Consider the following 17,537-nt stretch of genomic DNA (forward strand, 5'->3'; position numbering starts at 1 on the left):
TGATTTCGTAACACTTGCTTAACAGAGTAGATGAACACATTTTAAAATCGCCATTCTTACATTTCAGTTTTGCAATAATTTATGGACTCACAAGCTACAGTGATATAGCAATAATTCTAGAGACTTCTCCTACTGCTCGAGGATTAAAGATTGTCTAAAACTAACTTGATCGAGAAAGACATAAGCATGAGAAATCTGCGGTGCTGTCTATAATCATAGACCACTATTAGTTAACATACAATTCATGTTTACCATATAATATAGTTCATAACTCAGGGTAATGACTGGACTAATACAGACATAGAATATGCACAAAGGTGCATTCTCCGGGCCAAGCACCCAATAACAGATGCCTAAATCAACAGGTATGATAATAGTATGAAGCAATTGGAAAGCAACTGTTGGAGATAGCGGAAGTATAATGGGTGATTGGATCAGATTAATAAGTAATATTTATAAACTATATGAGAAACGAGTAGAGCTGCCGCACCTACTTATATTTATTCTTGAAAATGAAATAATACCGAAGAATATGTTTTCTTTTATTATATTCTCTTATATTGAAAATGATATCAATTACAGTTTATATAGGAAAAACTCATCCTAAATAAATAGTGATAGAAAATTTAGGAGCATTATATGCTTTACATTTTATTTAGGTTTTACTATTTTATTATTAGTTTTTCTTAATTTTACTTATCTTAATATAGTTTATACATTGCACAATTAACTTTTATCTCACAAATTCCCCCTCTTAATTTGCAATGTTTAATAATGTTTTAAATTTCTCGAACTTTTCCGTTGTTATAGCTTTGGTAAGCATATTTGCTGGCTGATCATTAGTGTTGATGAACTCGAGCTATATTTCTTCTTCATTGACTAATTCACGTATAAGATGATGTCGAATCTCAATGTGTTTACTTCTAGCATGAAACACTGGATTCTTTGTCATAGCGATAGCAGACATATTGTCACAAAATATCATCGTGGGGCTTTCTTGCTGAAGACCCAAGTCTTTTAAAATTCTTCGTATCCAAACTGCTTCACATGCTGCTTCAGTAGCAGACATGTATTCTGCTTCTGCAGAAGAAAGTGCTACTGTTTGTTGTTTCTTTGAATTCCATGATATTATCTTAATGCCTAAACAGAAAATGTAGGCTGATGTACTCTTACGATCATCAATGGAACCAGCCCAATCACTGTCAGTATAACCAATCAATTCTTTATCAACTTCACTCTGGTATCTTAGACCTACTTTCTTAGTACCTTGAAGATATTTGCGGCAGCAAAATGTAATTTGCTAGGATTATTCATAAATCTTGATACCTGAGCTATGTCAGGTCTTGTATGAGTTAAGTATAGTAAAGAACCTACCAAACTTCTGTACACATTACCATCGACCTTACTAGCTCCATCATCTTGACTTAATTTTTCATTCAATACCATAGGAGTATTCACTGGTTTGCAATTTTCCATATGAAATTTCTTTAGGAGATCCACAGTATATTTTTCTTGATTAAAGAAAATTTCTCCCTTGGTTTGCGTAACTTGAATTCCAAGTATAGTTTTCAATGGGGACCACAAAAAATGATGTCACATTTAAGTCTTAAGATTTGGGGCTAAACTTGCTCTAAGTATTGGAAAAACCATGACTTACAAAGTCAACAAGCTAAGTCAAGTCCGTATTATAATAATAAAAAATACATATAAAATAAAAGAATACAAAAAGTGGATATGGAAGATCAATCCTTACAAAAAAAAAAAAAAAAAAGATCAATCCTCACTTTGTCTTAATACTCCATAATAAATAAGAGTAATTTTTACAAAGTGGAGGCAAAATTCAAGAAAGGATTATGGGAGTAGGTTCGTATTTGTCTCCTATCATGCAATGCCCTCATCAGTTAATTTGGAATATTAGAGGACTAACTCTGTATTAAGAGAAAATTAAAGCAGTTGTGATTTGTAAGTTGCCTAGCAAGTTCTAGAAAGCATATTACATCAAGTGTAACTCTACTTTTACTTTATATTTGTATATAATCCCTTAACCAGCCCTCCAAATTTCCATTCACAAACCACAATTCATATTACTTCTTAATCCCTTTTCTCTTTTCTTCCACTCCATTAACACACAGAAATTCACCCCTTTTAAGACAATATACATCAGTTGAGATGGCTGAAGCAGTACAGACTGCAATAGTTGATCTTGCTGTGAAAAAATTGATTAACAAAGGTTATGGAGCAATCAATTATGTAATGGACCTCGAGTCCGAGCTAAAATAGCTTGAGGATACAAGGACTCTCATTGAAGCTGCACTCCTTGATGCAGATTCAATGTCGGAGCAATACAGTCATACTGAAAAAGACACGCTGGAGAAACTCAGCTGTCAGCTTGATAGGTTGGTTGATTTGTTGGATGTAAGAAATTCTAGAAAATTACAGAAACAAGTCATGAGTGGAGGTAACTTCACAAAAGAGTTACGCTCCTTTTTTTCTGCATAAAATCAGTTTGTTGCACGATTAAAAGATGCTCGAAAAGTTGATGATATTAAGAAGAAACTGAATTCCATAGCAATAGACCATGCTATGATTGGTCGCATTTGCAGCTTGCCAACACAGGCGAGGAGCATTCTAAGAGCTGAGTCGTCTGATGTTCTTACAAATTTGGTTGTTGGGAGGGACAAAGACAGGGACCAGATTATAAGCATGCTGTCTGAGGACTCCGTGACGATGGCTTCAGAGACACTCTCTGTTGCCTCCATTGTCGGTATTGGTGGAATTGGGAAAACAACATTGGCTTGGTATGTCTATAATGATGAGAGGATTAAGCACTGTTTTGATGTTCAATTCTGGGTTTCAGTAACTCAGGATTTTGATATCAAAAAGGTGCTGCTGGAGATGATAACAGCATGTGGTGCAACGGAATTGCCTCCCAATAATCTGTGCAACATGGATCAATTGTATCATGACTTTCGACGAGCAATCAGTGGGAAGAAATTTCTGCTTGTTCTCGATAACATTTGGGATCATGTTAGTCTGAGGCAGAAGTGGGTTGATCTGAAAGACCTGTTATCAGCACATGCAGGAGGTGGGTGTCACGTTCTCATCACTACACGTAATCAAAAAGTTGCCAGAATCATGGGTACCGTCGATCCACATATGCTTTGGGGTTTAATAGAAGATGACTGTTGGCTTCTCTTTCAGAAGATTGCTTTTACACCGTGGCATGAACCAGGTGTGGAAGTAATTGGGATGGAGATCGCTAAAATGTGTCCAAATGTGCCCCTTGTTGTATAGGAGGCCTCTTAGCAGGGAAACCTACTGTTAAGGAATGGCATGCTTTTAGAGATGATCAGCTTGTTAATTTTGCTTCCTATGGGCGTGACGTTATGCATACACTTAAATTTAGCTACGACCAATTGGATGCTAGATTGAAGCTTTGTGTTACTTACTGTACCTTGTTCCCAAAGAAAGAGACCTTTCGTTGTGAAAATCTGGTCCATCGTCGGATAGCTTTGGGATATATCAAGCCACAGTATAGTAATCAAAGCTTGGAGGAAGCAGGGCAAGAATATGTAACCAACTTGATTAATTGTGGATTTTTCAGGTGTAATATGAGGTATGCACGAAATCCATCGATGCCTACAGGAGTAATCATGCACAACGTAATGCACGATCTTGTTCTCTCACTATCTGGGTATAGATACAAGGTGGTAGATTCAAACACGTATAATTTTGACGAAAGGGTTCGTCATCTGTGTTTTTGGAAACGGGAGGAGAACTCATATTGGGAAATGCCTTCTTCATTACCCAAAATCAAACACCTGCAATCATTCATCATAGGAAGTTTTATGTATTCTTCTAGGCTAAAGGTGAGGAATTTGACCATAATTGATAAATTAATATCAACATTTGAAAGTTTAAAAGTATTAGACCTACATGGTACGGGAATAGAGAAATTGCCAGAATCCATAGGTGAATTAATCTGCCTGCGGTACCTAAATTTGTCTTATACCGATATAGTGCAACTCCCAAATTCAATCACACGTCTGGTGAATTTACAATCACTCTACTTGAAATATTGTTATTTCCTTGAGAAGTTGCCCAGGGATATGAGCAAGTTGGTGAATCTGAGACACCTTTTGTTATTTGGGAGTGAGAATTTAAGGTATATGCCCATTGGATTGGGGAATTTGACAGATCTTACAAGTTTGGATGTGTTTATAGTGGGTGAACAGACAGAATCGGAGTGTAATATAATGGGTAGATTATCAGATCTAAATCAGCTGAACAATCTAAGAGGACGATTGCATATTGAGGTGCGTAGGGAGTCAAAGTATATAATGTCATATGAGATTAGTGCTGTAAATTTGAAGATGAAAGAGAACCTCCTATGTCTATATATACATTTCAAGAATGGTACAAAAGAGGATGAGAGGGTGTTAGAATGTCTCCAGCCCCCTTGTAATCTAGAACTACTCCAAATAAGTGGGTATGGAGGGGAGAGGTTACCAGGTTGGATGGTGGATCCTCACCTTCTTAATTTGGTACAACTTAAATTTATGAATTTTAAAGCATGTAAGAACCTGTGCTCCTTAGGAAGGCTCCCTTGTCTGAGAATTCTACATCTTAAAAACTTAGATGAAGTGGAGTATCTGGAGGACAACATTAGCACTAGTAGCGGAGGTGCTAACATCATCGTGGATGAGTTGCCCCCAGCTTCCTTATTTCCCGACCTTTATCACTTAGCACTAAAAGGAATGCCAAAATTGAAGGGATGGTGGAGGATGCTATCCAGTAATGAGCAATATTCAACAGGGGATCTCCGAGTTCAACAACAGCATCAACATCTTGTTGATTGGAAGCCTCCATTCCCCGAATTAATATTCCTAGAAGTGGACAATGTGGAATTGGCTATTACAACTGCAAGGCAGTACTCAATTGTCTTCACTTCGCTTATAAATCTTGATATTTTCTATGGTAAGCAACCTCGTCAGCAGCAACAAGCACTTGGCCTATTCTTTCCCAACTTGGAGAATCTGTCTCTACGGGGTTCGGGCGAGTTTGAGGTAGTTCCAGAAAGTCTTAAAGGATTATCTTCCCTGAAATATTTGCAATTTTTTCATTGTGAAAAACTTAAGGCAATACCAGAGTGGATTGACACTCTCACCTCCCTCAAAACACTTAAATTGGTAAATTGCCCAAGATTGGAAACATTGCCACAACAAATAGCAAACCTCCCAAACTTGAAATCACTTGAAATTAATAGATGCCCCATACTTAGAGAGAAGTGCCAGAGTCCAAATGGAGAACACTGGCCCCTAACATATTCATCTATTAATATACTAGTATTGAGAGACTCAGAAACAATCATAGCTTTCATTGTACTACTTTTCCAGCTCAGCTTCAATTTTTAAAATTTCCTTATTTGTATCACGAAAAAAAATTAGCAATTGCATTATTGCAATGTATATTTCATACTCTGTACTCCTAAATATTGCTCCATATCTCACATTTGCATTTTTAACAAATAAAAAGTACAATTTGTACACATGAGTGAGGCTGAGCACAAGTATGTATGAAAAGAGAGGTTGAAAGAATAAGTGAGGTTGTAAGTGGGTAAATTTACTAATAAAACCATCACAGGGCATCCATTTTTAAGGATATGAGAGAGCATAGCTGTATAATGGATATTTTAGCCTTTTTCATTTTGTACTATTAAGAATAATACTACCTCTGTTAAATATAAAGGGGTATTATTTGTGAGATACAAAATATTCCTTTGTTGCAAATAATAGTTAACGGAGGTAGTATATGTTTTTACTAGTTTTCACTCTTATAATTGATAAATAAATGTAAAGTCATTTTGTACATCATGTATTTTATCTAGTCCAAAATAATCATACTCCATACGAGCAGCATAATGCTAACAATGCAACAGATTTCAAATACAAGAATCAATTAAGCTGAACAGTCTTAAGGAGTTTTAAAGTAATACTGAGTACAAGATAGGAACTTCAAATCTACAAACACTAGCAACTTGATAGTTGATACCATCGTGTAGGTCAAATTAGTATACTCAAATTATTTATGGAAATACTGTTATTCCAGAAGAAAAATGTAACAACCTATTGAGGAAAACAAGCTTTCAATAATGCAATTCTTGAACAGAAATTATACTTTGACACAATTTTTAAAGTGAACTCTGGTCCAGGAACAAGGATAATCTTGTTACCAGTTATTACCAATCATTCTTGAAAATTTTGGACTTCTCAACCGAACTTCTCCTTATAAATAAATAAAAAATAACACTAGTAGTCTATGGTTTTGGTCAAGCAAGTAGTCATCTTAAGAAATTAAATCTGACAACAAAATCCAACTAATTTTGGTTAGTTGGAATTAAAGCAGTGCTTCAAAAAATATTCTCAAAAAAAAAAAAAAGTTTGAAAAGTATAGTGAGTAAATAAATTCAACCAGTAGTGTCACTTCATTGTGAGGCTAATTTCAACAAGGAAGACTAATGTGTAATGTGGCTTTAAAAATCAGACTTTTAGAGACATGTTGGGCCATGCCATGCTTAAATGCGAATTCACATCTTTGAGACTTTTCTAGTGTTTAGATTTAGATTAGAAGTCTGTTAACCGCGATTTACAAACGACAAAAATGGAACAATTTAATTCAAATTCATTACTATTGCAACGAAGAGGGGCTAGCAGAAGGAAGCTAATATTACTTTCTGTTAGCATATATCATCAGAAATAATAGTTACACAGCCTATACCCATATATGCTTCTCCTCACTCACTCAAGTCTCAATGCACTATTTATATTCACCTAACAAAGATACAAAGATTTTTGTTAAAAAAAGGAGTAATAATTTGTCGCATACTATGCTTAAGAGCTCAGATCAACACAGTATCGCATTTCTAATTATTTGATCGAAAAGATTTCACATATATCACACAATAGGCCAGGCATATAAAACACACTCGAAAACCAATCTTTAATCCTTTGATAATAAAGCTCTTCATTAGAAAACATGTTCACTTGGACCTACAGTAGGTCCAAGTGAACATGTTTATTAAGCCTTTTCAAGTTGATCATCATGGTATACCTATACCACATCTTGACCAAGTCCTTGTCCACTTGAATACAAAGTAAAACGACTTGAAACAGATGCTATTTCTCAGAAACTTCGTTACTAGATAATTTGAGCAAATATTTTCCAGTGGCAGAAAACTTCAAGTCAACTAAGTTGACAACATTGTAGGTTTGTAAGATACATTCAAAGTAAAGTTTTAATATAAAGTAGTCCATCGACATCTGTGCAAAGTTCGCTTGTGTCAATTATTCTGGGACAACACATCACAAATCCCTTTATAATTTATTCCAAATTATTTATCAAAATCCCTTTTAAGATCCTTCAACCAGTCCTTCAAGGCTTCAAGCTTTTCATTCACAAACCACAAATCAATACTAATCATTGCCCTTTCTTATCTCTTTTCCCTTCCCTTTAAGTGAACCAAACATTCTCGTAGCTTGATTTTTGTTTCCATTAAGCTTCTCCAATAACCAACCCTTAACACAAATCCAAAATATAAAAATGGCAGAAATTATAGCTGATATAGCTGTGAAGAAATTGGTTACCGAAGGTCATGGAGTAATCAGCTTTGTAATGGACCTCGACTCCGAGCTGAAAAAGCTTCAGTATACAAAGACTCTCATTGAAGCTGCACTCCTTGATGCAGAATCAATGTCAGAGCAGTACACCAATTCTCAACAAGACACCCTGGAGAAGCTCAGTTGTCAGCTTGACAGGTTACTTGACTTGTTGGATGTAAGAGCTTCTAAAGTATTGCAGAAACAAGTCATGGGTGGAAGTAATTACATAAAAGAGTTACGGTCCTTTTTCTCTGCATCAAATCAGCTTGTTGCACGATTTAAAGATGCTCGGAAAGTTGAGGATATTAAGAAGAAACTTAATTCCATTGTAATAGACCATGCTATGATTGGTCGCATTTGCTGCTTGCCAACACAGACAAGGAGCATTCAAAGAGCCGATTCGTCTCATGTTCTTACCGATTTTGTTGTTGGGAGGGACAAAGACAGGGACCACATTGTAAGCATGATGTCTGAGGACTCCGTGGCAGTGGCTTCAAAGACCCTCTCTATTTCCTCCATTGTTGGGATAAGTGGAATAGGGAAAACAGCATTGGCTTGGTATGTATATAATGATGAGAGGATGAAGCGTTATTTTGATGTTCAATTCTGGGTTTCAGCCACTCGGGATTTTGATGTCAAGAAGATGTTGGAGAAGATAATAGCATGTGGTGCAGGGGAACTGCCTCCCAACCTATGTGACAATCAACTGTATCATCACTTTCGACAAGCAATTGGAGGGAAGAAATTTTTGCTAGTTGTCGATGACATTTGGGATCATGACAGTCTGAGGCAGAAGTGGATTGATCTGAGAGACCTGTTATCAGCACATGCAGCTGGTGGGAGTCAGGTTCTCATTACGACACATAATCATAAAGTTGCCGAAATCATGAGTACTGTCAATCCCTACATGCTTGGAAATTTAACAGAAAATGACTCTTGGCTTCTCTTCCAAAAGATTGCTTTTACACAGTGGCAGGAGCCGGGTGTGGAAGCAATTGGGAAGGAAATTGCTAAAATGTGTCCAAAAATGCCCCTTGTTACACGAAGTATAGGAGGCCTCTTAGCAGGGAAACGTACTATTCAGGAATGGCATGCCTTTAGAGATGAACAGCTTGCTAATAATTTTGCATCCTATGGGCGTGACGTTTTGCATAAGCTTAAATTAAGCTTCGATCAATTGGATGCAACACAGAAGCTCTGTGTTTCTTACTGTGCCTTATTCCAAAAAGGGGGTTCATTTCTTAAAGATGAAATGATCCATCGTTGGATTGCTTTGGATTATATAAAGCCAAAATATGAGAATCAAAGCTTGGAGGAGGCAGGGGAAGAATATATGATCAACTTGCATAATTGTGGGTTTCTCCAACTATCTGATTTTAATGATACAATATTTACGATGCAGGATTTGATGTATGAGCTCGTACTCAGACTAGCAGGGTTCAAACACAAGGTGGTAGATTCAAACACAGATGATATTGATGAAAGGGTTCGTCATCTGTCTTTCTGGAAAGCTGCAACAGGCTACAAGAAAGAATATTGGGAACTGCCTTCTTCAGTATCCAAAATCAAACGCCTAAAATCATTAGTCAGAGGTAATTCAATAGGTAGTGAAAAGCTAAAGGTGAGGAATTTGTCTATGTATGAGAAATTAATTTCAAGATTTCATCCTTTAAGAGTATTGGACCTATATGGGATGGGGATAAAAGAATTGCCAACATCTGTAGGTGAATTAATCTGCTTGCGGTTTCTAAATTTGTCTGCAACTGAAATACTGAAACTCCCAAATACAATCACACGTCTAGTGAATTTACAATCACTCTACTTGAATTATTGTTCTTTCCTTGAGGAGTTGCCAAGGGACATGAGCAAGTTGGTGAATCTAAGACACCTTAAGTTGAAAGGGTGTGAGAAGTTGACGCATATGCCCATGGGTTTAGGGAATTTGACAAATCTTAGAACTTTGGATGTGTTTATAGTGGGTGAACTGACTGACTCAAAGGTTAATATTATGGGCAGATTGGCAGATCTTAATCAGCTGAACAATCTAAGAGGAGATTTGTATATTGAGGTGCGTAGGGAGTCAAAGTATATAATGTCATCTGAGATCAGTGCAGTAAACTTGGAGATGAAAAAGAACCTCTTAAAGTTGTTTATATATTTCAAGAATGGCACAAAAGAGGATGAGAGGGTGTTAGAATGTCTCCGGCCCCCTTGCAATCTAAAGGTCCTCAAAATAAGTGGCTATGGAGGGGAGAGGTTACCAGGTTGGATGGTGGATCAGGATCAGTTAGAGAGACACCTTCCTAATTTGATTGGAGTTTATATTACACATTGTAAAGCATGCAAATCCCTATGCTCTTTAGGAAGGCTTCCTCATCCGAAATTTCTACAACTTGAAGAATTAGATGAAGTGGAGTAAATGGAGGACAACTCTACCACTGAGTAGAGAAAATGCTAAAATCGTGGACTGAGTTGCCTCCAGCTTCCTTCTTCCCAGCCTAGAAATTACTGTATGTACGTGTGTCCTCTGTATAATTAAAGCTTTCTTTTCTAGGTATCTTAGTTATTTTGATATTATGTACATTTTGTACATTATTATTATTATATTCTTTTATATTTTACAGATACACAATTTAAGAAAATATTGAAATATGTGAGTAGATATAAAGACAAAGTGAGAATGTAAAAAAATTATTTTAGTAATTAAGGGAAAAAAGTAAATAAAAGAAACAAAAAGAGTACTAAAAGGTGTAAATATAGTGGTATTATAGGGGTCATATGGTAATACGGGTAATACCAAAAATAAAATTGAGCTAAAAATTAATAAACACTTCGTAATAAAAAAAAGGGGGGGGGGGGGGGACTGGAAAAAAATTAACAATAATTGCTACTGTTATTAAAATGAATTAAGTTTTAAAAAAAATAATTAGAAACAAGAATACAAGGATGGAGGCAATACGAGGAGGTGACAGGGGGAAACTACTTACCTCAGTATGTAGAAAACTAAGAAAAGTGTCTTATGGGTCGTAAGACGGCACATAGTCCCACAATCAGTTAGGCCTTAATAACTGATTCTTTGAGGGGAGTGACATGATCATGCAGACATTTAAGCTATGATCACCTAGATAGAGAAGTAAGCTTTGTGTGCTTACTGCTCCTTAATTCCAAAGGGGATGCTATTTGACGCATATGATATGATCCGTCTTTGGACCGCTTTGGGATCTTTTAAGGCACAAAATTAAAGCTTGGAGCCTTAGAGGATGATGGGAAAGAAAATGTGCTTTAGTTGGTCATATAAGGCTTCTTCCAAAGAGCCAAGGAAGATGAGTTTTGCAGCATTGAATGTTTTGAAATGCATGAAGTGACTGGCGAGCTTATCATGTCAAAACGACTTATATGCCAAAGGGCTTGGGGATAATGAAGGACCTTAAAACATTGGACTGGTTTGTTGTGGGGAAAGACGTAGATTGTACATGTGGATGTGGATCCTAGGGTGTCATCACTCTCATCAGAGAGAGACTTCTCCTCCCTTGAATACTAAAACTAACTTGATTAAGAAAGATCATGTTTACCATATCGTTCATAACTCAGGGTAATGACTAGACTGATACAAACATTGAATATGCAGAAGGGTGTATTCTCATTTCTCAAGCACCATATAACAGATGCCTAATCAGAAGCTAAGAGAATAAATGGTGCTTTGTATAATTTATGGTTAAAAAAAGAAAGAGTAAAGATGACAAGTGTTGAGTAATTAGCAAACAAGTATAATATATTATGAAATAGTTCAATTCATATAAAAGCAATTGGCAAACAATCCAACAACGTTATTCAAAAGAACAATCCAATTTTATTCACAATAGATGAAGGCAACACTTGATGGCACACTGAAGTGCACATAGTGTGTCAGGAATGAACACTTGATCAGAACAACTTCTATACAGGATAAACAGAAAGACATTTTCACACTTCCAAAAGAACAATGAGAGAATAGGATGGAACAAGGAAAACCTGGTTACCAGGCTACCAATCCTCCTTGACAATTTTGGACTTCTCGAAAATAAACTTCCCTTCCTTATACCTTTGCGACGGTTCATAAGCACGCAAGTACTTCCACCCCAATACTAGTCGACAATCAGCACAATTGATATCAGCAACCGTGTGAAGGCCAGTCATAAGCTGTCTATCTTCCTTAGGCCCAACCTCAACATTCATAGCATGGGAAAACAAAAATGCTCGACCATTTCTTCCCTAGCAACAGAATCACACTAGTTGGACACACTCTCACCTCAAATTCCCATGAAAGTCTCAAACTTTACACAATAATCACTACCACATTATATCTCATTATCACAATATTCATCAAAACACAAAATCTCACAAACCCCTCAAATTAAATAATAAGCTTATTCGCTGATTAACAGTCAAATACAAGAACTTTTTACTAAACAAACAAAGGTTTATTAACCAACTAAAGCAATCTAATCAATTAATTAATCAAAAACAACAATTAGTAACAGTAATAAAGAATTGTACAACATGATAATCCAAACAAGCTAACACTGAATTGGCAATACAATTAAAATTAATGATTGAAATATGAGGATAATTTACCTGGAAAGCCTTGGAGATAATATCATCATGAAGACAAACTTGATTTCGACAATTATAGCAGCTATACACTCTTGGTCCGCCCAATTGAGCCATCCAATTACTTCACCCCTAATTAAATTCCAAGCCTTCAAAACAATTCACACTTCCAAGCCTAACAATTTGAGCAAACCCCACAAAAAACCCATTAATTAAAAAAATTAATAAGCAAACCCCAGTTGAAAAATCATGAATTATAACAAGAGGGCACAAACGATAATTTAAAAAATGATCAAATCCAGTTTTACAGCAGTAAAGATTATAGATTGTGCAGAAAAATGGAAGCTTTTGGATCTCAAATACATAATAAAAGCAATTAGGTAAATTTTGGGGATTTTACCTGGAAATGAAGATGAAGAATTGATGACAGTGACGAAGCAAAAGCGCAAACAATGAACAAGAAACTCGAAAGATTGTTGGCGTGCAAAGTGTAAACTTTTGTTTAGATAATCAAAAGATTCATTGCACTCAAAAAAGAAATACTTGTACTTGACGAAATTAAAACACATGATTAACACTCTTGTCTTTATGTGTATTTAAGTGCCTCAATTTGTCTTTAATGCTATCTATATAAACCTCGTTTATATGATTTTATCAGTGTTATATAGGTTACTTTACTCTTTTACAAGTGGTCGCACGGTGTGATTAGTCATAAGTTGTGTTTTTATTTATCTTGTGAGAGTTTGAGGGACATTTATTTCATTTTCTACTTCAAACTAGTTCATTGATAGGGATTTGTGCAATATACAATAGCAACATATGTTATCATTTCTCTTACTACAATTAGTTGGATAACCCTCTCATAAAAGATTGTCCCAAATAGTAATATACTAATATGGGATACGGTATGCAGAAACGCCAAATTTAAAAACAACGAACATATTTTTAGCTCTGATTAACGTAGTATATGTCTTTGTTATTTGACTTTTTTTGCATATGTCAAATGAATTTTAATCAATGAAGTAATTATTCTCTTATAGCAAAATACTGTATATCATGAGATTCATGACCATAAATCAAATGTACTCCGTAACTCATAGCTTAGAAGCGAAATAACTTACATATTCAAGAATTAAGTGGTCCAACTGTCCAATATTATCACCTATAATTTTATCAAACACCTTGTTATACGGAATAATTAATTATGTTGAGAAATTGAACCATATGACAAATTAAATTGCACATAATAATGAGTGGTAAGTTTTCACATATTATTCTTCATTCACAAAGTCATTTTAGATACAACAAGACAATTTTGTAACATCATCACCAAACCATTATTTCAAAAGTGATAATCAAACAGGGTATTTGTTAACTTTAATCTGGATTAATTTCCTTTGAATAGCTTAGCACGCTCTATAATGTAATTGCCTTCCTTGTATGCTTGCTTTGGATCATGGGCTCGAAAATATTTCCAACCCAAAACTTGGCCACATTTGACGCAATATATATCAGCTATTGTGAACTTGCCAGTAATGAGTTGCTTCTCAATTTTTTCTCCCACCTTCAAATTCATTGCATTACGAAACATGAAGGCTTGTCCAGATGAAGCCTGAACACGTACAGTTGAGCGAAAAAAGAGTTAATTGATACGGAGAATGAGGTATTTTTGTATATCACATGTCTCATTATATTGCGATGAATGTTTTATTCTCCTAAAATTGAATTGTCAACTACTCAAATAGATTGATAAAGATTCAATATGTACCATTAGACAAATGATAATTTAACTAATACATTGGTTTAACCTACTTTTATCTTTACCAAATAAATTCCAATTTACGATAATCACAACTCAACCATAGTAACGTGAAAATACTTTGAAGACCAATATTTTAATTTCATCTTCAGATTTTATTAAAATAAATTTCTTAAAATTAATAGAAAAGCAAACCAAGCTATATCAGATTATATATGCTGTTTCCTTCAAAAAAAAAAAAAAAAAAAAAAAAAAAGATTATATATGCTGTAAATAAAAGGTAAAACATAAATGGACTCAAATTCAATACTTCGTCGCAATAATTCACATATAAATTTAGACTACTAGATTGAAAAAATAACATACTAACAATAATATGATTAAGTTAAGCAAAATGGCAGGCCTGTTTATCAAACTATATTAATCAATAAAATGTTAACTTTATATATTACCAAAATAAAAATAAAATGAAGAAAATAAAGCAACTTACCACAAAAGCCTTAGAAAGGAGGTCCTCTTTTAAGGCAACAGGGTTCCAACAATTATTGCAACTATAAAATCGGTTATTATTTGAATTAGCCATCAATTAAACCAGATTACAGATTATCAAATACTGATCCAAGAGCTGATAGATCATTGATATGCAAAATAAAAGGGGTGTTATTTTTTAATCTTTATGGCATAGTGAGGATAAGAATGATGTAATAATCCAACGACTTTTCTTAGACACGACTTTTCTTTTCGTTTTTTCCCCTGTTTTTTAATTAATAAAATCGAGATTAAGCCTGGTTACTTCACCTTAAAAAAAAATATTAAGTAAAATTAATTTCACTTCACTAAAAATAAGTTCAGTTCACTAAAATTAATTTCAATTCAGTAAAATAAGTTCAGTTCAATAAAATTCAGTTTTTATAAAAGAAAATGATAATAGAATATCAGTATAAATAATTTCATTTCAATTAAATTAATTTAAATTCAGTAAAAATAATTTAAGTTCAGCAAATATAATTTTGTTTCAGTAAAAATAATTTCACTTCAACAAAAATAAGGTAAAGTGAACAAAACCTTAGTATTGTTTTATCTTAAGACTTTTTCATATTTTTATTTTTATATTATTTATTTTATATAATTGTTAAAATTTAAAATCTATTTAGATTCAACCTTTTTTTAAAGTTTTTTAATCTCTTAACTCATTTAAGACGTTAGATGTCTAAAAACCACTACAGTTATATCTAATTAGTCAACATCAACAATATTATACTCCTTTTTTAAAAGTTTTTTAATCTCTTAACTCATTTAAGACATTAGATGTCTAAAAACCACTACAGTTATATCTAATTAGTCAACATCAACAATATTATACTCCCTCTATCCCATAATATATGTCTTATTTGTGTTTTTTCACGGTACTTAAGAAATAGTAGGAAAAAGTGGATGAAGTACATCAATAAAAGTAAAAAGTACAATTATAGACAAAAGTTAGAGAGAAGGTGGAAAAAAGTACAAGTCATGTGCAAAATTTAAGGTAATTTAGGAAATACAATGAACAAAATTTGAGTGAGGGTATAATGGTCTTTACATACTATCCAAATATAGAAATAGGGACAATATTCTGGATCTCCGAAATAGGAAAACGGACCTATATTATACTTCCTCCGTTCTGATTTAGTTGCAACACACCCCTTGACACGCATGTTACGGAAGATATTAGACTAAGTTAATAGATAAATTAATTTACAAAATTTTAACACCTATACTTGCTATGGTTTAAATTTCATAGCTTAATTCATTCGTTTACCTAGTTTAATCACCTCATTGATAAGCGTAATAAAAGGTATGTTACAAGTATAAAAGAACAGAGGAAGTATGACGGATAGAGTATGTGTTACATCACCAATAATGTTTCTTTTTCAAGTCTTAGGGCCTGTTCCGATTGACTGAACTCAGCTGAACTGAACTGAACTGAACTGAACTGAACTGAACTGATTAATTAGTGATTTTAAACTACGGATTAGTGATCTTTGATTATTTATTGATTATTTATTACTATACATATGTGTATATACAAATGTACATATTAAAATATTTACGAAAAATATACTATATAATTATAATTATAAAATGTATGGAAAATATATTATAAAATGTATGGAAAATATATTAAAAACTTGAAACCTTTAAACATTTTAAACACATATACTATTTAATTTAAAAATAAAATAGTATTAGGACAAAAGAACACAAAACACTTACATGTATCTAACCCATTTAAACAAATTTTTTTAAAAAAAAAAAACCAACAAGAAAAGCTAAAATTTGCTACGGCCCAACACCCTAACCCACTCTCTTTTCCTTTAATTAATCACGCACCAAGTTGAAGTCATGGAGCGAAGAGAAGATCATACTATGTATGTACAATCCTAACAGAAAAGCAGCTATGGATATTGTACGACAAGAAATAGCTGATCAGATATGGGAGTCAGTTCAGAAGAATGCCGAGGTAATGGAGGAGTTTGGTGGACAAGAAGAAGACAAAGAATTAACTGACTATGAAAATTAGTTTAAGTTGTGTAGTACTCTAATTTTCTCAATGAGATTAACATTAGAAATATGTATCAAAAAAATAGAACCATTTGAACAATGAATTGTATCAATATTATTATTGTTATTATTATTATTAATTATTGATGATTATTATTATTATTTATTGATTATTATTATTAGTATTATTATTATTGTTATTGTTATTATTATTATTATTATTATTATTATTATTATTATTATTTATTGATGATTATTATTATTATTATTTATTGATTATTATTATTAGTATTATTATTTCAATTATTATTGTTGTTATTATTATTATTATTATTATTGTTAATATTATTATTATTATTATTATTTTTTTTTTGTTGTTGTTGTTGTCGTTGTAATAAGAGCTTAAAAGAATGAAATTTGGCTTTATATCATTAGCAATATCATTAGACTTAAATTAAGAGCTGAGCTGAACTGAACTGAACTGAATTTCAACGGAACAGAACAGACCCTTAACTTTGGTTTTGAAAAATCAAGATTCCATTTCAAACTTTTGTTAAGACAAAACAACATCAATGCAAAAAATATATGAAATCTTATACTAGTGGGAACTACTTTATGATGCTGTCATGCCAAGTAGTAAGAGTTAGGGCTAATCTTGCTTTAATAATTAATATGGCCTATGACTACTCTAAGAGAAACTAATTGACTACGGCCTTGGTATATGTATATATATTCATGATTTTACACTTTACATACCATTACAAAATTTTAATATATTGAAAGTGTACATCAAAACAAATCACAAAAGGTCATACATAAATACGTAATACTTGTCACTCATGTACAAGTCATAATGGATTATCAAAAGGTTTTTTCTTTATAAAACAAATGATTTATTATTGAATTCAATTTATTTTGAACAAATATACTCTAATATTCCAACCATGGACAATTTATTTCTAATAATTTCAACTAAGGTTTAAATAATC

At 33.4% G+C, this 17,537-nt stretch overlaps 3 protein-coding genes across 3 annotated transcripts; 2 read left to right on the forward strand and 1 right to left on the reverse strand.

Moving 5' to 3' along the window:
- The first annotated feature begins 2,169 nt into the window (after window positions 1-2,169).
- LOC145631365 (disease resistance protein RGA2-like) lies at window positions 2,170-5,414 on the forward strand. The gene is made up of 4 exons (XM_081683436.1): window positions 2,170-2,230; window positions 2,327-2,415; window positions 2,506-3,232; window positions 3,295-5,414. Exons 1-4 carry the CDS (start codon window positions 2,170-2,172, stop codon window positions 5,412-5,414), a joined length of 2,997 nt encoding a protein of 998 aa, XP_081539562.1.
- A 2,185-nt stretch (window positions 5,415-7,599) lies between these two features.
- LOC145631366 (disease resistance protein RGA2-like) lies at window positions 7,600-10,077 on the forward strand. Its single transcript, XM_081683437.1, has one exon. It carries the CDS (start codon window positions 7,600-7,602, stop codon window positions 10,075-10,077), a length of 2,478 nt encoding a protein of 825 aa, XP_081539563.1.
- A 1,408-nt stretch (window positions 10,078-11,485) lies between these two features.
- Window positions 11,486-12,802, reverse strand: LOC145630185 (protein yippee-like At4g27745). The gene is made up of 3 exons (XM_081682437.1): window positions 12,649-12,802; window positions 12,273-12,423; window positions 11,486-11,909 (listed from the first exon to the last, which is right to left on the reverse strand). The coding sequence occupies exons 2-3, from the start codon at window positions 12,363-12,365 to the stop codon at window positions 11,682-11,684; spliced, it is 321 nt and encodes a 106-aa protein (XP_081538563.1). The 5' UTR covers window positions 12,366-12,423; window positions 12,649-12,802; the 3' UTR covers window positions 11,486-11,681.
- Window positions 12,803-17,537: the final 4,735 nt, after the last annotated feature.

The sequence above is a fragment of the Chenopodium album genome, chromosome 5 (assembly GCF_948465745.1).
Source record: "Chenopodium album chromosome 5, dcCheAlbu1.1, whole genome shotgun sequence".
Taxonomy (NCBI): Eukaryota; Viridiplantae; Streptophyta; class Magnoliopsida; order Caryophyllales; family Amaranthaceae; genus Chenopodium; species Chenopodium album.

Coding starts and splice junctions, on each gene's coding strand:
- LOC145631365 (XM_081683436.1), top strand. CDS start 2,170: ATGGCTGAAGCAGTACAGACTGCAATAGTTGATCTTGCTGTGAAAAAA. Junction 2,231..2,326: donor GAAAAAATTGATTAACAAAG/GTTATGGAGCAA, acceptor TCCTTGATGCAG/ATTCAATGTCGGAGCAATAC. Junction 2,416..2,505: donor GGTTGGTTGATTTGTTGGAT/GTAAGAAATTCT, acceptor GCATAAAATCAG/TTTGTTGCACGATTAAAAGA.
- LOC145631366 (XM_081683437.1), top strand. CDS start 7,600: ATGGCAGAAATTATAGCTGATATAGCTGTGAAGAAATTGGTTACCGAA.
- LOC145630185 (XM_081682437.1), bottom strand. CDS start 12,365: ATGGCTCAATTGGGCGGACCAAGAGTGTATAGCTGCTATAATTGTCGA. Junction 11,910..12,272: donor TTATCTCCAAGGCTTTCCAG/GTAAATTATCCT, acceptor TTCTGTTGCTAG/GGAAGAAATGGTCGAGCATT.